Genomic DNA, 25,318 nt, shown 5'->3' on the forward strand with positions numbered 1-25,318 from the left:
ATTAAACAGTGTTGTGTTCCATCTACAGAATTATATTTCAATCTCCATTTTAACATCTATCTTTTCCCTGTATTTTCTCCATAGCCATAGGCCTAGGCTACATTTCAGGATTTCAGAGCTGTACATATGTACATGTATAGATCAAGGTGTTTTCATGTAAAATGCAACATCAAATGGGATTTTAAAACAAGAATACGGTGAAAATTCAGGACTATTTACCAGTGATGAGTGGCATGCATGTTCATTGTGCATGGAGTAATGTGCATGATAAACGGACTAATATTGTTATGTTTTACAGATTAAGTTTGAAATGCAGCAGAGAGGTTTATTACTAGCTCTTAATCTAAAAGCAAATTCTGATATGAATTTATTAACGTTACATATGCTGTAACATCTGGCTGCTGTCCCCACATAAAGCCAAATCCTAAGGACTACACAGCTACTAACGATAACGTTCTTGTTCTGTAGAAATACCAACCACAAGGATTGAGAAACACATAAAAATGTGAGTACTTGAATTACAAGTGAAACTTATTTCCTCGAATACTGTTTTAAGTACATGACGGTGGATTTAACAAGCATGGACATAGTGGCGTCAAAACCAGTAGCATGGTTTTGTTATGTTAGAGAGATAATTGATAGCAGACACGAAGGTATGTTGGAAGTTTTTATCCCAGGTGGCTTCGACCTAGAATTTGTTGTTGATAAAAATGCTGACTTGGTCTTTGTATGTCATGAAACAAACAGGATTTTTCATGCAAACAATATAAGCATGGTGATGTGTCTGTCTAGCAGGCGTAATAGGTTTTTAGTTAAGCGATTACATTCTGAACATGGCAACAATTCTATCACAATTATCATCATGAACACAATAAGACTTTTGTTATAAAGAAGAATCATAAGCTAAGATTCAGGCAGTAATATGTACAGGAACATTAATTAAGGATGTTTCTGCTCGATCACAACATTCACAGTCTTATCCCCTACATGACAGAATATGATGGATGTGTGTTGGTTGAACATTGACAGACAGCACCACATTGTTTTGTGTCGGACGATAGTCATCTGTATTGAAGGTCACACTCTATACCTGCCACCATTAAATCTTCAAAGAGGACTGCAACTGTTGAGTCCTCATTAGAAAATAATAACTACCATGCATGAAGTCCAACTACACAGGAAGACATGAAATGAAAATACCAGTATACCAGTCACAGACACGACTGCTACATGTGTAAGAATTCGTTTCAATAGATACACCTGGAAAAATGTTGGGGACACTTCTATTTCGTCGGTGAGAAAAGACCTAGCTTAATATCTCAATTAGATGAGTGTAACATAGTCCTAGTAGAGTCAGCAATACCTTCACACCGGACAAACTTGCATCTCACACAATATCTACAGGAGTGTGGAAACACATTTTGTAGGTAAATACCATTTCATTCAAACCCTCTTGAAAATGATGTGTGCTAGCTAAATTAAAATAACAAAAAAATACTACGTTTAAAAACTTGGTACGTGAAAATGAAAATTTTACTTTGAAAGTTCGGGGACTTACGTACCCTCTCAGAGGGACAACAGTTCTACGGTTTTTAATTCCCTTCGAGCATACGGCCAGTAACAATTGCAGTTGCTAATGTACACTACCACTAATAAAATAACATTTATCTACATACAAAACAGACCCGTGAAGGTCCCGGGGTAGAATAGGCCTTCAGCAACCCATGCTTGCCATAAAAGGCGACTCAGCTTGTCGTAAGAGGCGACTAACGGGATCGGATGGTCAGGCTCGCTGACTTGGTTGACACATGTCATCGGTTCCCATTTGCGCAGATCAATGCTCATGTTGTTGATCACTGGATTGTCTGGTCCAGGCTCGATTATTTACAGACCGCCGCCATATAGCTGTAATATTGCTGAGTGCGGCGTAAAACTAAACTCACTCACTCACATACAAAACAGTGTTACAATTTATCTAACAATTCTATTTCTTCTAAAAACTAATCACTGGATAATAGTTTACACTGCAAAAAAGGGCCTTAATTGTTTAATGTTTGTCCATTGTATAGACAAACGCACTACCGTACTAGAGACCATGGGGTTTTACAGTATCTTTGACTCTAGCTGGATTAACCCATTCAGATGTTGGCGATTTTGAATGACGTGGTGACACATATCCTCTCTGTGGGACTGTTTTGACAGGAATTTAGGAGAACAATCTGATCCGATACCCCCAATAACCAGCAGGTACATCTGGCGGTTCCCGGTTACTCACCAAACGCTAACATTGACAAAAAAGTAAACTGGAGCCACGTCAGCGTCTTCAAAAGAACTTCGAAGCCAAAGTACTCTCCCTCGAAAATCTAGACAGGTCAAGAGAATGATCCATGAAATTGCCAGCCAAATCTTTAATGGAATCATTCCTCTGCCAGAGGAGATGTGCCTAGCCTTAGCACAGGCAACAACATAGGAAACCAACGGGTTCAACCAAATATTTCTGCCTTGCCATATGATTCCCAGCAAGCAAGCCCACACCTTTGATGGGCAGAGTACCTGTGAAGGACCGGGTGGGAACTAGTCTCCAGTAGCCCATGCTTGTCATCCGAGGTCTGTAAAGGAATCTGGTGGATTCGATCGCTGGCTTGAATGACACATGTTGTCAACACACCTCAACTGCGTGGATTGATGCTGTCTCCCCCCACCTCTCTCTCTCACACACACACGCATGCACACACACGCGCGCGCGTACATTACAAAAAAACACATGCACATTACACACATGCATACACTACAAACACCATGTACACAAATATGCGCATAAAAATCTACAGCCATCAGATAAAAGATGAGACAGCTAGATCTGTCCTCTCTCCAAAGATTTTAACTAGGATTCGTCTGTCATCGCCTCATATGGCCAGGCCTAGCTCTTCGTTCCAATAACGTCTCATAAGCCTGTTTACAGGTGAAAGCTCATCATATGAAGTTCTAAGAAGTAGCGTTTCTATCACACCTGAACATATATATAATGTCTTTATACAAATAGCGACTTTAAATCCTGCATCAATGCAGTAACAGGCAAAATGGACTTGTATATTGTGCCGTTGAGAACCTTGGTGTATCTACACTTGGTTAATCTGTTGATTTAGCACTGCAGAAAGGTATGAGGGAAGGGAGAATGATACGGTTCGGTGATTGTGAGATTGCCTGCTTTCATTCAAGAAACAACTTTGGTGAACGAATAACTATTTTACCTTGATTTGAGATGCCGCTTGTTTGCTGGTCGACAGAGTATCCAGTCTGGTGGCGTGTAGAATATAGAACAACTACTAGCAGCAGTAGGACACCTACGAACGCAGCAGCCACACTTCTCATAGCGACCGCCATGTTTCCTCGTAAATATGACGTCCTTCGTTGAGTGATGTGTAGCGACATGGCGCCTTGTGTCACATGTGTTTAATGTCGTCACGTGTAATGTTCCCCAGTTCACCTGCACCGCCACTAAGACAGAACCTATCACACCTATCTTTGTACACGGAGATGTAAAGCTCTTCTGGTCTTGCACAGTCCAGTGTGATGTTGTACACTTGTGTCTACCTATTTGGTCTCCTGAAAAACAAAATGTGTCACACACGCTATTCGAGTTCTGTGCTAAGATCCATGTAATTTCATTGTCTGGTGCTATTTGTTGATTAACATCAGTCACTGGTGACTATTAACACTACTGGTTCTTGTAAATTTCACCTACTTCTGTTTTGTGAATTGGGACCACCTCAATTCAATTCTCCTTTTCAATCAGTATCCATACTTCTTGTGTCACTTACCTGTCACTGATTGGTCTCTTAAGTCAAACAGTTCTTTCTCTAGGCTGCGATTGTCCCTAATGGTCCTCCATAGTTTTCCTGTTGTCCACCTTGTACTTAGTCTCTCAGTCTGTGTACATGTACAATTACTCAGATGCATTTGTTTTGTGCAGGTGAATAAACCAATGTGTTATCACATAACTCATGCACAAAAGTTTGTAAAATTGATTAACTATCAATACATGGTAAGTAATTGTTAAATTCAGTAACTATAAATTAGAATAGACACAAATGTTATTGACTAAAGTTAAACATAAACTAAACATCGTCATGTCTTAGGTGGTGTGGGCCAAATGTTGTTAGTGAGTGAGTTAATATTTAACGTCACATCGGCAATATTTCAGTCATATCGTGACGAGAACATTCAACAATGAAAAGGACCACATGTGCATTATAAAACCTGTCAACGAAGGACAGGAGAAGAACTAGAATATCACAATTATTATTAAAACTAGCGTGGGAAGTACAAATGTTGTTAACTGTAATTGTGTCAGAGAGTGTGTGTACCTGTGTTCTCACTGACAGCTACTCTGTTCACGTACAACACAGCTCTTCACCCTCAATGAAATCATGTATTAATTATTGGTTGTTGTTGAGCATTCCTTGCAGCCCGAATATCCTTAACCTAGGACCACGGTCTCATTTGCCCGAACAGGGATGGCGTTTCGTCAGGATGCCCTACAGTCAACAAATTGAGCGACGAAATTCATCTGTTTCAATTCTGTCATATTGAACATGCCATCTGAGATTCTTCGAGCCATTCTGTGATACGCACACGTGATGTTGCCTGCTGCAGAGTAGTTTCCTCTGTGTAGCCACAAATAGACCTCATGATACTTTTTCCATATTGGATTATTTCTGCATGGACCTGTAATGAAGTGAGTAATTTGTGCGCTGTGATATTTGGAATTTATGTTTGACATTTACAGTGCAATGGACAAAATTGAACTCACCTGCTTATTTTAATTTTAATGTGTTTTGTGTAAATTGTGTATACTTAACATTTATTTGGCCTGAATATTTATTGTGTGGGCACATCGAAGGATAAGGCACATTGTATGCCTGATATCTTAGAATATATAATGTTAGTGTCAGGTCCTAAATAGCCATACGTGTTTAGAAGTGCTCTAAGTCATTTTCACAACGAAGTACGACTTTATCCTTACCATGCATGTATATTAAACCAAAGGCGATTATATACATGTGATATGTTATGTAAGGAGACAAGATATTTCCATGATGATCTAGGCTGATCAGGGTGCCGTTGTACAAAGCGATCTTAACTCTAAGTAGACCGTAACTTCCATACTTTAACACTGACCTCAGGTAGCCCTAGCGCTAAGGTCGCTTTGCACAACAGCATCGACACTGGCTACCTTGTTCAAACTTGCCACATTCAAAAACGTACTTTATAACGTATTTTGCTTTCATGATGGAGGGTGCGATAGTAATTACCTCCTTCGAACCATCGAATATATAAAATTTCAATTTTCGACAGTTCAGTTAGGTAGTTGACAATCAGCAGCTTAACATTAGTAACATCATGTATAAGTTGTTGATTGGTCTCAAGGGGGACATGGGTTCATGTACCTTTGATGTTTGTGTATGTTCCCTGACCCCGAAGGGCTCATAAACAAATATCGAGGGTACATCAACCCATGATCCCTGAGGGACCGATGAACACCCTGTTTATCTTACCGAACCCAAGCCGAACTCAATGTTAATTTTGAACAGTTTGAAGCATGGGTATCGGATCGTACATTTCGGCCAACCTGTGTGAATCAAACGATTCGAATCTTGCGTCGTGCTGTTTTTCCTGCAGGTGCTCTCTTATTAAAATAGCCGCGGTATAATTCCTCTTCTTCATATTCACAGAGACTACTTTTGAACGTTTTGTCAAAATTCAATTTTTGAAATGCGAGGCAAATCTTTTCGTAGCAATAGCTTGATTTTGTAGACTAAACAACAAAAACAAAGCTAGAGGTATCTCCCTTCCACCCATTTGCATTTGCACACTTCGGTAATTTCTTTGCATCATATACGTGATTCAATGTCACTCGAGATAAAGAAGTAGAACTAAGAAGCAACGAATGGGCTGCCATTGTCAGCGGGATACATTGCAATGTTCTTTGCTTGTAAGGGGGTATTATTGAAAATAATAGAAGAGCGCTTAGCCAATCACAAAGCGACATTTATGTGTGAGGTAAGATAACGTAAATTGTAATTTTATACGGTCGATGCGTTTCTTTTGAATTTCACGTGTATGTATTGTACCTTGCGTTTCAAAGATGCACTATATTGCAGTATATTCAAATTTATTCGTATATGGTAAATCTATGCATGTGATACATGGGCAGTCTGCACAGATGCTTTAAGGTATTTCTGCTACATGCATATATTAACATCAGTGGGGATATCTGCAAAAACTTACTTCAATTTTCTCGTGATTTATGATAAGGTCTTTGGATTCGTGTAGAATACCAGATGTAATCACGCCTGCAGTCGTCACTCTGGTGCAGAAAGGTAGGAACAGTTTAAGTATTCTTATCTCATCCTCCATTGCTACCATTTGCCGGTAGATGGCCCATCCGTGTTACCGTATTGGGCTCGACTCAATTAATTACAGACCGTTACAATATAGCCGAGGGCGGAGTTAACAACGATTATTCAATAGAAAAAACAACTAACGTTACATAGCGACTTCATATACACCTGGTCTGACAGCAAAACACCTCTTATTATATACCTCCACACAAGACAGTCATTGCAAAAAGGGTAATCTGTGTTTATAATCTATAACCAAGAAACAAAACAACAACAACAACAACAAAAAAACCAAAATAAACAGAAAGGAAAACAACAACAAAAAGCATCTGTTTCCTCTTCCATAAAATATTATCCATACTGGCAAAGGGAAACCAAAGAGTCAATTGTTTCTACACATTTCACAGCAAGATCTTTGGACAACCATTTAGGCAAATATGTGTTGTTCTTGTGCTTCCTCTTCAACATGAATTCGTTATTATAACACTTAAAAACTCTACATACATTTTGATCCGGTCTTAAGGAACCCGTTTTTATCATCAAAAGCATCTAAAGGGATCGGCTGGTTGATGCATGTCATAGTGTGCCAACAGTGTAGAGCGATATTCATGATGTCTGATCCAGACTCGATAATATGTATACGATTGCTCAGTACGGCGTTAAACAAACAAACAAACATTGGTTGAAATCGTTTCACATGAACTGTAAAACTCAACGATCCAAAGACATGATACGTTCCGGCATTGAGCTGATTGCAAGTTACAACATTAAAGTTTCAACATTACATTTGTGTTTTTGTGACAGGCAAAGTCAGTGTGAAATCAACAAACATCATTACTGCTCATTTGACATTTGACTGTTGTACAAGCCACAGCTGATCCATGTAAAGGTAGCGACTAACGTGGCAGTACAAAATACATGACACTATAAATAGACTAACAAAAAACATTTACTGGACAGCAGAGGGAACGCAACTCTTTTGTCAAGACATAAACACGGCTACTTACTTTTATGAGATTTGCGTTTTTCGAAAACTGCGCAGCTTTTTGCTATAGAGGTCAGTCCTACGAAATAGGCTTGGCTTGGAATTCAGAGTGAGACAACTCATGACGTGTCTGCAAATGTGAGATGACTAATACAAGTGTGCCACTTTACACATGTGCATAGTATTACAGAAATTGGAATCGTGAAATTTTCTTAAACACGCCCTGTCACATAAATCATGGAATATTGAGGAGGAGCTAGATCCTTCCAGACTAGTCGTTATCTCGGTCTAAATATAGAAACTAACTAACGCATCAATGTCTGTAAGGTTGTGAAGCCACAGGCACTTTCCAGGATTCAGTCTGATTCAATTATTGCGCAATGTGTTGGTGATCAAATACTCTAACCGAAACATACTTGTTCTATATTTCACGCTACCGAACAAAATAACTGGCTGCTATCATGTTTTATTATCCGAAGAAAGTTATTTGACCTCGGACGTTGGTCTTGCCCATGTGTCATAAATCTTGAAGTTGACGTCAAGAATGGTCAATGAGTGACACAAAATGCAACTGTAATTGTTCTTAAAAAGTGATACATAACAAAAATAAAACATGGTGTTTACTTTTCACGGTATTATTGTTCTGATTCAATTTGCCCTTATCCAAGATACATAATGAATCAACGTATCTCGGAGAGACATGCCTGTTGTTTGTGTAATGTGATTTTTCACACTTTGACTGCCATTTACTTCAGTATACCTCTCCTCCGCATAAAAAGACGTCTTTGCTAAAAGTAGAACTCATTTTACTAATCCCGCTGTATCACATACGTGTATTCAATTTATGTTTGTGGTACATGCATCAACCATACAAGTCAAAGTACGAAATAGCACCGGACATCATTTGGGTCAGTGTTAGTGATGAGTCACATGAACAAAGGCCTAAAGGTAGTTACCAACAGGTTCTCAGAAACAGCATGCTCGATTTTCTTCTCCAAACATCTGAAGTATGGACTGGTTGAAGGTACTTCAGTGTTGAATGGGTCACTGTAAATATGGCGACTCTTTGAAACGTAATGTACTACCTGATGCCATGCATTACCAAGGCATCTATGCATATCTCTAATCATGAAATAGCATCTGTTGCGAGCAGTTCTCATGAATACATGATCACATAGACGCGATGCTGCACGAGTAATGGTTTGGGACAGATCATTAAAATAAAATAATGTAACAATACACTGATAGAAAATGGATTAAACATGTACAAAAGGTGACGCCAATCCAACTAGCAATAAATAATGACATTCAAATGGACGTTTTGAATATGCGCCAAACTAAAGAACCGGTCATCTTATTTCACTGATCTGTTTTATATTAAAGGAATAAGTCAATTCACATTTTCACTGAACGTTGTAAGATCATCGATACACCTGAATCCCATGTCAAACTGTTGACCAAATCCGATCTGTACATGCTTGAAGAATGAGATCCAAATATACGGAACTACAACTAGTACCCATTATGATACTTACTTCATTTCTTATTCTAGGATTTAATACTGATGAAGGTATGTTCATGCACTGATTTCTACATGAACGCCATTCCATTGCGACATAAGTACAAGAACATCGAACATATCTCATATCTGGGATTTCACTTTCGTTGGAAAGTACAAATTCTAGTACTTTGTTTGGTTGAGTCATGTGAAACCAGACATGAACTTCAGATGCTGTACCCATGTTGGGAATCAAACCCAGATCTAGGCATGGCGATCGAACTGTCAATACATGGCTGCTTCACCGCCCTCAGTTCGGAGATCCCATTTTACTGAAACACAAAGGTGTAACCCTTAGCATCGAAACACACCCGCTGGAGCTAAATTGGACGTGTTGCAAGCAGTCGGGGCTGGTTGTTGTGGTCAATCCTGGAACCGACTCGACGTAAGATAAATTGGCAGTCTGGAATCGATTCCTTAAGTGGGTCAAGCGAATGCGGTTGTATTTCTGACGTGACGTCACGCATGGGAGGCCGTTTCGAGGCAAATCTCTGCCAAGATGTTGAAAACACCTCCATACAGATGAGATGGACACAAAAATCTGTGTCCACTGACTTTTAGGCCAGTCCAGTCTCCAGCATACCCTCGGCGTGGAGACGCAGATTTTCTGTAAGCCATGACATGGCGTTCGAGCAGTTTAGATTGGAATTCACTTGTTTTCCACAACACCCAGATGCTAGAGGACAACCAACCGTTTTTCAATGTTCAGTATTAGGTGAACGAACTTCAAGCGTCAAACAGCATGCAAAAAGTACGTTTATTGTGCTCAAAGGGCCCGTGCCACACATGAGACATCAAGCTTCATGCAACGTCCTTGTATATTTAGAGTAATTTTTTAAATGTTTTTCAATGCAAAAAGAAAGCCAGAGACAAGTATTGACGGGCAATGACTAGCCAATCCAGTCCTTCAATTGTCAGCGTGACTTCGTTGCCTCCACGGGTAGGCGTACATTGTCGATTATATGCCTCACATAGTGGCCCTGCAAGGATTAAAACTACCATTCTTTGCACACCACAAGGCTTCGGGTTGTTTCACCTCCACCGGAATGGCTGCACTAATGATCTGTGTGTATTGATATTTGACATGGCACACCTAATAACGACATGGCATTTACAGGCAAATACAAATCTGACATCAGGATTTACTAATATACAAACTAAACACGTTAACAATACGGCCCTGCAGTACCAATGTTGCAGGCGGGCATGTTATGAAATCTTAAATATACTGTCAATGCAGTTAACTATACAATATCCTGCACAACAAATGCAGGTTGAAACACAGATGTATTTCTACATGGGAATCGGTTTTTTGTTAGGTAAATGACTTGATACGAACGACTACACTCTTATATATTTATCAGCAATGCCTACTAAAGACAGAGACGTTTGTACGGTGGCGGCTAGATATCATGAACGTCACTGCCATAAATTGATGATACGAAGTGTTGACAGAAATATATATATATCGGTACTGGAGAGGGTCAGGGCACGTCGAGCTTTCTGTCAACACTTCGTATCATCAATTTATGGCATATATATATATATATATATATATATATATATATATATATATATATATATATATATATATATATATATATATATATATATGCATGCATCCATCAATCCAGCTGCTTCAAATATTAATATGTTTGCAGGCATTAGCAGTGAGCCATCGTGCCTCGCCTGAAATCCACCGGAATGACGCTCCTTGTTGAGGGGAAGAGATTTGAATTTGCTATGAAAGATGATGCGGATATTAACGGTGAAGTTCTAAATAAGTGTGACGGAAGGATCAGATGGTCCCGACAAATGGACAGCCTACTGTCTTTGGTTGGATACTGTGTTGGCCTCGGCAATCTATGGCGATTTCCATACTTCTGTAACAGAAATGGTGGCGGTAAGAACAGTTAAAAACAGTACTTCTGAGCGAATCTGACGATTCTACGCAAGAGCGTGTGACAGCTTCCAGACCCTAACCCCTGTAATCTATCCACGAGGCAGTTATTTGACGTCATGCCAAGAATCATTATAAGGGAAGTGTTGAGTTTATTACTAGGGATCATGGCACACCTTTGCCGTATTAGAGTTGTTTTGCTTATCTATATTATGGCCAAGCCATGCCATTCCTCAGTTCAAGGCAGTACATGGACAACATGTTTCATGCCCTGATCATCGTGTGGTCAAGCTAGGTGACACTTTGTACCAGTCGGTGGTTAGTTTTGCCAACATTTATTAGCCTAACTTGATCAAGTGGTCAGGCTGGCTGACTTGGCTGTCTCGTGTCAGCGCATCCCAATTACGAAGATCGATGCTCATGATGTTGATCACTGGATTGTGTGGTCCAGGCCCAATTGTTTACAGACCGCCGTCCAATAGCTGGAATACCTCTGAGTGCGGCATAAAACTGATCTCGATCACTTATATTTACTAGCTACCACCATTCGTTCTCCCACGCTATGTCAAGTAATAATTCATTGTTCTCTGACATGAAGCTGGAACCATTTCAGTTCATGCGTCAATGAAAGAAGTTTGTGTGTACCCTTTCAGTTTTCGACGACATAGACAATTTGTCTATATCTAACCAAACTGTATACAATTTATTGAGGACATTAAATGTACAGGAAGTAGAATTACTCTACATATACATAGTGGAAACCATAGACTGAGCTTACATATAACGTAGTAGTACTGCTATGCGGCGTCATCCAAAATAGTTCTGCTCATGATGTTGATCAGTGGATTGTCTGAGCTCGATTATTTACAGAGAGTACATGCTTACCCTATGTAACGGAAACCTGCTGATCCATCTTCGCGATTCATTCATGTAATTCTCACTTTTTCCCTTTACACCGAACGGAATATATATTTCTAAGGAGACGACTAATTATTCATTCGTAATGTTCTGTACTACCCATAAAAAGTTTAGACTCAGTAGTGTATGTATAGCCACTTAATTCAGGTAACTGTACAAAACCAGAATTTGCAAAATATGCCATACTGTTTAGAGGTACAGTTTACTCATGAACGTGTCTCTTGTAAAACAAATCTGTAACATTGAAACGATTATTTTTATAAGTTAACAAATGATGAAACTCATTGAAAATTGGTGAATTCTTGACAAAACGTTATACCAAAACGCAGCTGTTTACATGCACGATATGTGCACATGCCTTTCAGCAATTGACCTGCATAGATTTGCAGCAGGTTCCCTTAAGATAGCGGAAAAATTCATGTGGCCATAAATATATATAACAAGACATATGGTGAGTGCTTTAAGTGAGCCTAAACTTTTGGTGTATAGTAAATAATACACACATGCACACACACACACACACACACACACACACACACACACACACACACACACACACACACACACACACACACACACACACACACACGCACATACACTCGTTTTACAATACCAACACTAGTGGGAACATCACTTGTCTTCATACACCGTATACACAAAACCATTGAGAGTACACCGTCTAACTGAATAAAGCCCCCTTGGTGACAACAGCTATATCCACATGGTGTATATACTTCAGGGGCGTTCCTGATACCATATCTGGTATGTCTCGTCCTGATTGGCTTGCCCCTGTTCTTCCTGGAGCTTTCTATTGGCCAATTTTCCGGAAGTGGGGCTATGCATGTGTGGAGCATATGTCCACTCTTAAAAGGTGACGTTACTCTGTATATAACAAGACACCAGAACTTACTTCAAATTGGGTTGACTTTAACGCCGCACTATGGCATTGACTTACCAATCAATGTCAAACGATTGTTGTGTCAGCAATGAGCTTACTCATTTTCATAGAACTTCCGACCTGTGAAGATCCTGGTTAAAAACTGATCCTCAGTAACCTATTGCTGTCGTAAGAGGCGACTAACAGGATCAGTTGGTCAGGCTCTCTGACTTGGGTAACACATGTCATCACATCCCAATTATGTTGATCAATGCTCATGATGTTGATCACTGGATTGTCTGGTCAATACTCGATTATTCACAGACAGCAGTCCTATAACTGGAATATTGCTGAGTGCAAATTAAAACTAAAGTCATTCACTCATACAATTTCAGGTTCGTCATTAAATATGAAAATTAAAAAACTTTTTCCACCCCAGGCCTTGGGTTCGTAATGAGTACTGCCTCCTTCATATGCTCCTTCTACTTCAACCTGATCATTGCTTGGGTCCTGTACTACCTGGCAATGTCCTTCTACCCTGTCCTGCCCTGGACCACCTGCTCCAACTGGTGGAACACACCCGCATGTGCCACCTGGGAATCCGACACGACAAGAGACAACCTGACAGTGTCTAGGAGCGTTAGCGTATCTAGCTACGTCAGCGCAAGACGTCTCAACGTCTCAACATCAGCAGCAGAAGAATTTTGGCAGTAAGAATCTTTGAGCTTACCGCTGTATTGAAGAAATGTGCAGTGATACAATAATATCAACAGCGGCGATACTGATAAAGGCGTGGAGAGGCTACAAGTTCCTTATAATTTTGGTTGTCACTTCTAATGACAAAATTAACACTTTATGGTGATATACCTCTAACTTTGATTTCAAGACAAGCGCTTCAGGACAAAGTTTCTGTGGCGTATCTATGGAAGAGGCATCTAATCTCCAGTGTGCAAAATCCACTTGCAAGACGCAACAGATTTTGTTGCCATTCCACTTTCACGACCTGGCACGCAGCAAGCCAGTGTTTTCGTGTAAGCCTGATGGGTTGTACAACTTTGTATTTAGATAGTACTGGGGGCTTCCCAACCTTGGGCAACAGTCATGTTTCAAGTAGATGCGCCCTCGACGACTGAGGAGGTTTTTCAGTACACATGGCTACTGCATCCCATTAATGTCTGTTCGATTGGCATTTTACAAGTTGATGAATAATAAGAAAAATATTTTATGGTTAACAACTTCTTTATTGATTATGATGCGACGTTTCGGTTTCGTTTTCGTTTTCGTTTACGGTTTAGATACTTATACCGGTGTCAAGCAAGAGCGCTTGACAACGGTATACGAAGCTATGGCGAAATGCTGCATCATAATCAGCAAAGAAGTTGTTATCCTTAAAGCATTTTATATTTTTATATTTTTCTTTTTCGAATGTCGTATCCCATCATGGTCACTTCACAAAATTAAGGGATTTATATTTCGTTGACAGATTCACTACAGTCTTCATGTATCTCTTAATTTTGCACATACATTTAACTCGACATACTTATCTGAACAACTAGCACACATCATCATCCTGTTACGACATTGACATTGTTTCCGCAGGTACAGTACCCTGCGGGTGTCGGCAGGGCTACATGACATGGGAGGAATACAATGGCATTTGGCACTTGCCCTCTTTGTCGCATGGTTCATTATCTTTCTCTGTCTGATCAAAGGCGTCAAATCTGTTGGCAAGGTGAGTACAATGGTTAACGGGGTGTTATCGCATGGGTTTTGTGTTTCAGTCTAAATTGTTTTCACGTGTGCTTCCTCGTTCAACGCTGCACTAACAGCTATCAAAGTGTGGACCAATAGTACAGTGATCGATATTATGAGCATCATTATTGATCTGAGGGGTACAATTATACACAATCAGCCCATCCCGCCTGTCCACCCAATCAAAGGAGTGAGTTTGGTTTTAAGCCTCTTTTAGCAATATTCATCCAATATGGGGTCACGGAACACCACATTACTCATTGTGCCCATATGGGCAATCAAACCAAGGTCTTCGGCGTGACGAGCAAACACTTTAACTACTAAACTATGCACCTCCCACGTACCAGGAGAGCCGATGGCATGGTACACAAACATGTCAGTTTCGCATGACAAAAGACAGGCAGGGCAGCTGCGTCAGTCAGCACATGTCGAAGTGCCCATGTGGGAGACCAAATAGATGATCACGTTGCTAATGTTCCAGGTAGTGTATGTGACGGCCCCACTGCCCTACATACTGCTCACAATCATCCTTATCCGTGCTGCAATGCTGCCGGGATCTGCCCAAGGCATAATCTATTACGTCAGTCCAGACTTCAGTCGACTGGCTGACTTGCAGGTAAAAGAGGCAACAGATTGTGTGCATATTCCAAACGACTGTAAACCTTATAGAACATAACATGTATTTATGAACTAACATCATCTGGGGATGACAGCAGCTGTTCACGGTGAAAGATTCTCACTGGGCGCATTTATCATGTGATATCGGTGTCGGTTTGGTGTTTACCATCAGGAGGAATGCCTGCGAATACGATATGCACAAGCATACTGAATGAACAAAAGTGACCATTGCTTAATTTTAAACAGTATTCGAGAACGATTGCATGACGGTTGAATGTAGGAGGTTGGTTTAACATCGCGATTATGAATATTTCATGTGACAACGTGCATGGGTGTGTATGTGGGTCTGCTTGTACTAACTCAGATGTATGCTATGATTATAGTGCTAGTTCATTGAGATACCATGCCGCAGTTCAGCACGAATAACACACTCAGACACATTATACTGACTCAGAGACCACCAGTCCTTATTGTACCCATAAATCACGAGCGCCAGGCAGGAACCAAGAAGTACCATAATTTACCTTCTGTTGGTATGGCTCTCTAACCACCATACAACGAAGGCGGTCGTTCAATGCAGAAACAACGCCCGCTCCAGGACGTGCTGGCCTTTGTTGATTTCCGCTTTGCTGATACATCTGGATGTATAATCAGGGCGAACAAGGCTTCAATCCCGTTACCATCCCTGAGGGACGCTACTCCATAAACGACAGTTGTTTAATGTTGTGTGAGTTGCAGGTATGGGTGGAGGCAATGCTGCAGATGTTTTACTCTCTCGGCGTCACCTGGGGCGGTCTACACACCATAGCTAGCTACAACAGGTTCTCCAACAACTGCTATAGGTACATGTGCCGATTTCGAGCAATACACCGGTCATTTTAGAACTACTGTTACTATCGTGCGAACGCAGCCATACGAACGCTCCTAACTGTTACAGTGCGTACAACGTAGAAGAAAAACAGAACGAATTGTAATATTCATGATGTCTTCATTAGGGTTATAACCCGGGCAGTAAGTGATTGTATTGCAGTATACTATCCTGTCATTCATGGTCTGGACTGTTTTGTGCACGGCAAACTAATATACACAGACAATTTGGTGGTAGAGTCTTCAAAATATCATGTTTTAATATTGGTACATCGGGTAGCACCATTCGACTTTCAAATTTAGGAATACGTGTTTCGCGTTCATCTCAGATGAACGATTGAATGGATCAGTGTACATATCACAACCAAAGGAAAAGTTTGTCGATAGTGGTTATACAGTTCAAGAAAGATGAAGCCAGAGGTTAATTTTCAAGCTGAGGATGGGTTTATAGAGTCGAATCTTGTTTTTTTTTCAATAATACGAGACGACAATCTCGCTTGTGCGCGTGAGAGAGCGTGACAACTGCGCTTGTGCGCGGGAGAGGGTGCGAGAGCGAGTGCGAGTGCGAGTGCGAGTGCAAGTGCGTGTGCGAGTGCGAGTGCGTGTGCGAGTGCGAGTGCGAGTGCGTGTGCGAGTGCGAGTGCGAGTGCGAGTGTGAGTGCGAGTGCGAGTGCGTGTGCGTGTGCGAGTGCGAGGGTGAGAACGAGTGCGAGGGTGAGAGCGAGTGCGAGAGCGAGTGCGAGTGCGAGAGCGTGTGCGAGTGCGAGTGCGAGTGCGTGTGCGAGAGCGTGTGCGTGTGCGTGTGCGAGTGCGAGGGTGAGAGCGAGTGTGAGAGCGAGTGCGCGTGCGAGAGCGAGTGCGTGTGCGTGTGCGTGTGCGAGAGAGAGCGAGAGCGAGCGCGTGTGCGAGTGGGAGAGCAAGTGCGAGTGCGAGTGCGAGTACGAGTGCGACAGCGAAAGAGAGTGCGAGAGCGAGTGCGAGAGAGAGTGCGTGTGTGAGTGCGTGTGCGAGTGCGAGAGCGAGAGCGAGTGCGTGTGCAAGAGCGTGTGCGAGGGCGAGAGCGAGTGCGAGTGCGAGTGCGAGAGGGAGAGCGAGTGAGAGTGCGTGTGCGAGTGCGAGTGGGTGTGCGAGTGCGTGTGCGAGTGCGAGTGTGAGAGGGAGATCGAGTGCGAGTGCGTGTGCGAGAGCGAGTGCGTGTGCGAGTGCGTGTGCGAGTGCGTGTGCGAGAGGGAGAGCGAGTGCGTGTGCGTGTGCGAGAGGGAGAGCGAGAGCGAGTGCGTGTGCGAGTGCGAGTGTGATTGCGTGTGCGTGTGCGAGAGCGAGTGCGAGTGTGAATGCGTGTGCGTGTGCGAGAGCAAGTGCGAGTGCGAATGCGTGTGCGTGTGCGAGTTCGTGTGGGAGAGCGAGTGCGTGTGCGTGTGCGAGTGCAAGTGCGAGAGCGAGAGCGAGTGCGAGAGAGAGTGCGTGTGCGAGTGCGTGTGCGAGAGCGTGTGCGAGTGCAAGGGCGAGAACGAGTGCGAGAGCGAGTGCGTGTGCGTGTGCGTGTACGAGAGCGAGTGCGAGTGCGAGAGGGAGAGCGAGTGCGAGTGCGTGTGCGAGTGCGCGTGGGTGTGCGAGTGCGTGTGCGAGAGCGAGTGCGAGTGCGAGTGCGAGAGGGAAAGCGAGTGCGAGTGCGTGTGCGAGAGCGTGTGCGAGTGCAAGGGCGAGAACGAGTGCGAGAGCGAGTGCATGTGCGTGTGCGAGAGCGTGTGCGAGTGCAAGGGCGAGAACGAGTGCAAGAGCGAGTGCGTGTGCGTGTGCGTGTACGAGAGCGAGTGCAAGTACGAGCGGGAGTGCGAGTACGAGCGGGAGAGCGAGTGCGAGTGCGAGTGGGTGTGCGAGTGCGTGTACGTGTGCGAGTGCGAGTGCGAGTGCGAGTGCGAGAGGGAGAGCGAGTGCGAGTGCGTGTGCGAGAGCAAGTGCGTGTACGAGTGCGAGTGCGAGTTCGAGTGGGTGTGCGAGTGCGTATGCGTGTGCGAGAGCGAGTGCGAGTGCGAGGGTGAGAGCGAGTGCGAGAGCGAGTGCGTGTGCGAGTGCGAGTGCGAGAGCGAGTGCGAGTGCGAGAGCGTGTGCGAGAGAACGTGCGAGTGCGAGAACGAGTGCGTGTGCGAGAGCGTGTGCGAGTGCGTGTGCGAGTGCGAGATGGAGAGCGAGTGCGAGTGCGTGTGCGAGTGCGTGTGCGAGTGCGAGAGGGAGAGCGAGTGCGAGTGCGAGAGCGAGAGCGAGTGCGTGTGCGAGAGCGTGTGCGAGTGCAAGGGCGAGAACGAGTGCGTGTGCGAGTGCGAGTGGGTGTGCGAGTGCGAGTGCGAGTGCGAGTGCGAGAGCGAGTGCGAGTACGAGTGCGAGAGGGAGAGCGAGTGCGTGTGCGTGTGCGAGTGGGTGTGCGTGTGCGTGTGCGAGAGGGAGAGCGAGTGCGTGTACGGGAGCGAGAGCGAGTGCGTGTGCGTGTGCGAGTGCGAATGCGATTGCGTGTGCGAGTGCGAGTGCTAGTGCGAGTGCGTGTGCGAGAGCGAGTGCGAGAGCGAGTGCGAGTGCGAGAGCGGGAGCGAGAGCAAGTGCGTGTGCGAGAGCGTGAGCGTGTGCCCTTGTAGGGCTACAAGACTTACAGTTATTTCCCTTTGTATTTTAGAAAATACCACAACACAAAATGGGATTTTTCTGATCTTAAGATATAACACTGATACATTCAACTTCCAGGGATGCTGTCATCATCACGTTCCTCAGCGAGGGCACAAGTTTCTACGCAGGTTTCGCAATCTTCTCCGTTCTTGGATTCATGGCGGAGAGCAAAGGGGTTCACATATCAGAAGTCATCCAAGCAGGTTATAATTTGGAGGCGTGATTATAAAAATAGCAAACCGGAAACCGGAACAATTAATACTGCATTTCGGTTTGTTAGCTTTTAGTTACATTGCCTTCAACGAGGAAAGATAGCAAAGATACACGTGCTTGAATATAACGTGTGCGCTTGCTGAGCAGTTTTTTTCAGCAAACTTCCTGCTCTATCATAATAAACCTACAATGGACAACTGTTTCAATTACTTCTATTCCATATTCACCATCAGAGACCCTCACAGTCAGGCACATATTCTGGACATGCCTCATTGCTAGTTTGTTAGTCCACATATAAAATCTACTGGCTAAAGCACAAACGAATTGTGTACTGCAGGGCCGGGACTTGGTTTTGTGGTTTACCCAGAAGCCCTTGCTCTACTTCCGGTACCACAGTTGTGGGCAGTTATCTTCTTCATCATGCTGTTGACGGTTGGAATAGACTCTCAGGTGGGCCTTTCCCCTACTATATAGCTAATATACGAGGTGGACTACACCTGATGAGAAAGAGAAACATGTAAATATCATTTTCACTGTGCATTACTTCATCGAATTCAATACTCCACCAAAGAAAGATTGCAGTCTTTACATTGACTCATAAATGGACAGAGATTGGAGAAAGTACGTACATTTGGAGTTTGTCAGTATGGCATGTGTCATGGTTTGATAATGAATTTGTTTGGACGAGTGTAACAGGAGTTGTATCGTTTATGTTTTTGCTCTAGTTTGGCACGACCGAGACAACAGTAACAGCAATTGTAGATACATTTCCGAACAAGCTCCAACGACGTCGAGGTTTGGTGACAGCTTGTTTGTGTGGATTCAGCTACATATCTGGACTTGTGTTAGTCACACGAGTAAGTGAGTGAGTGAGTGAGTGATTGAGTTACGATTTTACGTCACACTGGTAATATTATAGCGATAAAAACAATGCGATTAATTTACAATATCTGTCGACAGAGGACAGTACAACAAACTAGACTATCACAGATACATACTTAAAACTAGTAACAAAATCTAAAATACTTTAGCTATACAGGACAAAACAATTTAAATGTGGGCTATAGATTACCAACAACTGAAGGTCGACCACCCTACGAGGGACCACACGAGTAAGACATGCAACAGAAGAATTACTTAACAATGTCTGATTTGTGTGGAATTTCATGGCAGAAATTTTAGTTTTTCATGGAATTACAAACAGAAACTATATCTTGATGAACTTAGAGACGGAAGACATGTACACAACGTTTAAGCTGCACAGTTATTAGAATGTATTTTATGAACGCTTTGCTACCTGTTACGGTCATGGACATATGCTGGGGTTTAGTTTCAGGCACTGGCGTTATATATTTACTGATTTTGAATTTTAGTTATTGATCCTAAATAGGTCAAAATTAACATTAATAGGGTATTTGTTCTAATGCCATTGTTGAATAAAGCCGTGTCCGCAGATGTTTTTCGTGTACGATTCAGCAGCATTCCTGTATGACAATGATCTGGACCAACGTTCGGATAAACTACACTCACCAATATTGCAGCTAAATGACGAACAGGCTGTAAATAATCGAGTATGAACAAAACAAAAAAGTGACCAACAACATGAACATCAATATAAACAATTGGTACCCGATTTCACGTGCCAACCAGCTCAGCGAGCCTTGACTATCCGATCCCTCTGACAACAAGTATATGTTGCTGAAGACCTAATTCTAACCCGGGTCTTTACAGGAGACAAGCATGGTTTGTTGAAGACCTAATTCTAACCCGGGCCTTTACGGGAGACAAGCATGGTTTGTTGAAGACCTGATTGTAACCCGGGTCTTTATGGGAGACAAGCATGGTTTGTTGAAGACCTGATTGTAACCCAGGTCTTTACGGGAGACAAGCATGGTTTGTTGAAGACCTAATTCTAACCCGGGCCTTTACGGGAGACAAGCATGGTGTGTTGAAGACCTAATTCTAACCCGGGCCTTTACGGGAGACAAGCATGGTTTGTTGAAGACCTAATTCTAACCCGGGCCTTTACGGGAGACAAGCATGGTTTGTTGAAGACCTAATTCTAACCCGGGTCTTTACAGGAGACAAGCATGGTTTGTTGAAGACCTAATTCTAACCCGAGGTTTTATGTGAAATAAGCATGGGTTGCTGAAGACCCATTCTAACCTCAGTGTTACGGGTTGATCAATGAAGTAACCGAGCTCCCTCTCCCCCCATCACACACACACACAAGTATATCTGGTCAAATGTGTCACAGCATATGTTGCTGGGGCCCTTTGACAACCCTGAATCGTGTACTCTGTTACAGGGCGGCATCTACGTGTTCATGCTGATCGACCGGTATGTGGCGACCTTCAGTCTTCTGGTGGTGGGAATACTGGAGTGTGTCATTATCGGCTGGATATACGGTAACACTCACAACAGACGTCCTTGTATCGTAGGCACGTTGGCGGGATATGGGTTTGGTCAGGGCATACAGACATGGTTGTTTATTACCTTAAGTTGTGCCATTTAAATCTGAGTGACAGTGCCGTCAATGTCACAGCCATGTACTGGTTAGCTGCCTGCGTGTAATCCACCCTAATGAACCTTAGAGTATGGTCTGTTGGCCACGGAATTTGGACATTGTTAATGAGGTACTGGATACTGCAGGCTGTCCATACAACATGTATCGTAATGCGATAGAGGGAATCCTGACGGTCATTAGTATATAGACAATGAATTCTTAATATAACGGGACTTGACCCTCCCACAGCAGCTGGACGGGTGGGCTGACGATCAGCTTTTTGACGCCCCTGGCAGTTGCCGCACTATCATGTTATTGCATATTTTGACCACGAATAAAGTGTTGTGGACCACTGATGTGCTTGAAGAGACAGATATCCCACAAACTCACAAACAACCCTGGATACTTGTGTGAACTAGTGTTGTCAGACAAGCTTCGTCGATCGGAGTGTTTTATCTTTTTTCTGTTTACCAAAGCTGATTCAATTACAAAGAAAGTTTGATACGTTTAAACATTAAAACCGATCGCCACACCGATGTCCAACATATGAATTTCGTTAACGTTTTTTAACGGAAGCCTTGAAAGGCTTAACATTAGACTGCGTTAAAACAACTAGATTTTCTGGTTCATCGATCACTTGATTGTCTGGCTTGTTTACATGCCGCCGTCGCATGGTAACATGACTGCAGTGCGGCGTCTGGCCACAGAGAAAGCAGGTGCTATAGCACAGGATGTGCTTAAACTGCTCGCTAGGACCTGGTGTCATCACAGATTTTCCGTTGTCCATTCATATACTTTTACAGATATTTTACCCTTTAATACCAATGACATTATTTTGAGGTTAGACAAGAGTGGTTATTCTTTTGCCTGACTATTTATATATACAACACCTCTCATTCATATGTTACATATTGCATACCATCAATGTTCCTTTATGATAGGCAAGGTGTGGACGAGTCCTGCTCCCCGAACACCTATGAAACTGTTCGTTATCTAATGGTGTCTAAAAACAAGCATCCATCAGTGCTCCCCGATGTTAGTGGTGCTCTGTTCTCTTGTCAGGCGCCGGTCGGTTCAGTGCTGACATTCAGATGATGCTTGGACGGAGACCACCTGTATTCATGAAGCTGATGTGGTGTTTTGTGTCTCCAGTCCTCATGGCTGTAAGTCAGTGTAAACCTGCATGTAGATTTGTTGCTTGTGTATATTATGTTATCATCTAAATCGGAAAACATAAATGCTCTGGTAGGTATTACATTCAGCGTTACGATCGAGCGAGAATTAGTTCTGGACTACTCTTAATAAGATAATAGTCCAAGATATGTATGTAATTATCCATTCCTATCTGTATGTTTCTTTCTTGAGAAATAGGTGATATCTGTCTTGTATCTTTGTAACTGTACTTTGTGTAAGTCGCAGCACTCGCTAACTATGATCACATCGCTAGCTGTTGACGATTACGTTTTCAGATTTGTTTCATCTTGACTCTCGTGCAGTACCAGGCTCCCACATACGGGGACTATGAGTACCCCACCTATGGCGTAGCTATTGGGTTATTCATTGGTCTGGTATCCATGGTACCGGTGCCTGTCTGTATGATAAAGGAGTTGGTAAAGACAAAAGGGTCATTTGTTGAGGTAAGATGTCCGTTTCGTTTGAAGATATTAACATTTCCTATAACAGACTGCATTCGGCGCTGAATATTTTCTGTTGGGGTTGTATTGAAATCTGACCCCATCGCAATCGGCACTATTGGACTTAAGTAAATACTCAAAACCAATTCTAAGTTTACACAACGCCCGTATGAACGATTTTTCTTGTGCATTCATAATATAATGGACATAATAAGGGATATTTGTATTTTTATGATTCATATTTTATCAGTGTATCAATGAATAAATAGATCATTATTCAAAATTTCAAAATTTGGATATATCCCTAACTAGTTTTGCCCAGTATATAAAACTCAGGATATGACAAAGATTTATGAGAAGAATAGCGTTCTAAGGAAGTTGATTTATCTACTGACATAGACCACACATGGGAGAAAATGTTCTGAAGATGAGAAGATCGTTTTCTTCTTCTTTTTCTCGTAGTGTGGAGGCCATTTTCTCCTGCGCGGTGACCGTTTTTTCGTGTTGGGGGGGGGGCCGCTTTCTTTGTGGTCCATTTTCTCCGTATCCCGACAACTGAGTTGTTCCTAGATTAGTGTGACAGGATTTACTTTACTCCTTAGAACTTCCAGCGATTCGGGCCTGTCCCGCCCCGAGGCATCGGCTTTGCGTTGTGTCTTTAGGCAAAATATTATGCTGGATGCTCCTATGCTTGTTTAGTGGTAAATATACATCTGAAAGGAGAAATGTCAATAGAGCTATTGTAGTTATAGAGTTATACATTTGTTTTTCCTCTCAACGAGGGGTTGCATAATTGTGCGTGTGATCCGTATTATCTAGCTTGGATATTGGTCCTTTCTCTTATCAAGTCAAAATCATGAGTACACATATCAGAAGAGTGAGTGAGTGAGGTTTAGTTTTACACCGCTTTTAACAATGTTAAGCAATATCACGAATGGGTTTCACATTATATATACTCATGTGGGGAACCCGAGTTTTCGACAGGACGAGAGAACGCAAAGTATACAAAACAGACTTGTCACAGTGGAAATACACATCCTAAACATGCCTTAGTCTGTTGTAACGCGATATAGAGTGAGTATTTGTTTCTGGAACGGCAACTCACTTTAGACGTTGCAACGCCAAACAACACTCGCCACACTCCGGTGTATTCCAGTCTGTTCATATATTCCGTTGGATTAAGTTTCCTAAATTATCATAAAGTTAACAATGATACATATTTGTTTAATTTGTTAGAGAGTGGGCACCTGTTTGAGGCCAGACTCATCGTGGGGACCAATCTCGCGGAAGCACCGTGCTGAGTACTCCAAACCTGTTGAAGAATCGTCGTGGAAGAACTTCAGGATATATAAATGGTAGCGGGCACCTTGCCACGAGTGGAAATGGAACTGATGGTGTGTTAGGGGACATGGAATGGAAGCGTTGGATATAGAGTGCTGTGGAAAAGAATTTGTAGTTAAGATCAGTTTTAGGATATGTGAAGGCGGAATACATTGAAGGTGCTGATTTCACGAAGAGTGGTCAGAGCATTTCCTTCAGGAACAAATGGTCGTTGATTGCATATTTCATTAACACACTCTGCCGGACTTCAATAAACAGAGAGTATGTTATAGTTGATGTTGAAGAGGCAGTCATCGTCTACATTTCTTATAGAATGTTTTTGCCTTCGTCCTTATGCTATGTGATTCCTGTGTGGTGTTTTTGTAGATTCAATTATTTTAAAATAAAATGCATAGGCGATTTTTTTGACTGAATGTTCTATGAAAAGAGTATGAAAAAGATCGAAGCGACGATGTCATTCTCTGAAACAATATTTTCCACAGAACTAATTTTTTTTATCACCGGTTCGCAATTTGAGACCTGAGACGCTCGAAACTCCAGAACCGGTAGTACAGTTTTACTTGTAGCGGAAAGCTGTATTGTCTATGTAAATCCTGATGTCATCGTTTGAGACAATAACTTGGGTCGTTGGCTTGGAAATATATGTATGTAAGGGCTACATGGCTCCGAACTGAAAGTGAATTTCATGCTCATAAAGTAAAAAGTGCTGAAACAAATATATGCTCATGAGATCAGTCACAACTGTATAAGCGACTCGGCTTTTAGCAGAGATTTGTTATGGATGTGGAAAGGGATTTCCTGTTTCTATCTGTTTGTTTGGTGGTCGCACTGTAATATGTGAACTTCGATATCTAATCTGTATATAGGCCACAGGTCATTTTGAAATAAATTATGTTTTAGAAGACTTGTATTTATCTACAGAAATGGGTCCTATAACGGCCATCATCACCTTGTTAAAGTGTTATCTTCTCATATATGAGAAGAGAAACCTTCGGAAGCCTGTGGGACCGCTCCTTGGTGTAGTGGTTCGAACCTCGGCGCGGAGATCGGAAGATCGCCGGTTCGATCCACGGCGCTGAGATCGGAA

General features: G+C 42.5%; 2 protein-coding genes across 6 annotated transcripts in view; one reads left to right on the forward strand and one right to left on the reverse strand.

Moving 5' to 3' along the window:
• LOC137257789 (probable methyltransferase-like protein 24) overlaps positions 1-8,503 on the reverse strand; it is a 20,873-nt gene extending 12,370 nt beyond the window's left edge. Inside the window, exons 1-6 of one of the 2 annotated variants that reach the window (XM_067795225.1) lie at positions 8,346-8,503; positions 7,412-7,519; positions 6,292-6,370; positions 4,368-4,728; positions 3,822-3,930; positions 3,252-3,606 (exon numbers count right to left, since the gene is read on the reverse strand). In XM_067795225.1, the coding sequence (XP_067651326.1) occupies positions 3,252-3,432 (181 nt within the window). In that variant the 5' untranslated portion in view covers positions 3,433-3,606; positions 3,822-3,930; positions 4,368-4,728; ... (1 more) ...; positions 7,412-7,519; positions 8,346-8,503. Of the gene's footprint in view, positions 1-3,251; positions 3,607-3,821; positions 3,931-4,367; positions 4,729-6,291; positions 6,371-7,411; positions 7,520-8,345 lie in introns of those variants that run through there. The other variant, XM_067795224.1, reaches the window with a different exon arrangement.
• On the forward strand, positions 410-25,133 carry LOC137257788 (sodium- and chloride-dependent glycine transporter 2-like). Of its 4 annotated transcripts, none has more exons than XM_067795221.1 (14): positions 414-505; positions 10,609-10,850; positions 12,505-12,636; positions 13,082-13,352; positions 14,242-14,374; positions 14,876-15,010; positions 15,751-15,854; positions 18,616-18,740; positions 19,088-19,200; positions 19,476-19,607; positions 21,059-21,158; positions 22,319-22,419; positions 22,726-22,893; positions 24,127-25,133. In XM_067795221.1, exons 2-14 carry the CDS (start codon positions 10,652-10,654, stop codon positions 24,247-24,249), a joined length of 1,836 nt encoding a protein of 611 aa, XP_067651322.1. In that variant the 5' UTR covers positions 414-505; positions 10,609-10,651; the 3' UTR covers positions 24,250-25,133. The 4 variants fall into 4 exon arrangements, with proteins under 4 accessions (XP_067651323.1, XP_067651322.1, XP_067651321.1 ...); XM_067795220.1 differs by lacking the exon at positions 414-505 and adding an exon at positions 6,325-6,383; XM_067795222.1 differs by lacking the exon at positions 14,876-15,010 and having other exon boundaries at positions 410-505.
• Positions 25,134-25,318: the final 185 nt, after the last annotated feature.

The sequence above is a fragment of the Haliotis asinina genome, chromosome 12 (genome assembly GCF_037392515.1).
Source record: "Haliotis asinina isolate JCU_RB_2024 chromosome 12, JCU_Hal_asi_v2, whole genome shotgun sequence".
NCBI lineage: Eukaryota > Metazoa > Mollusca > Gastropoda > Lepetellida > Haliotidae > Haliotis > Haliotis asinina.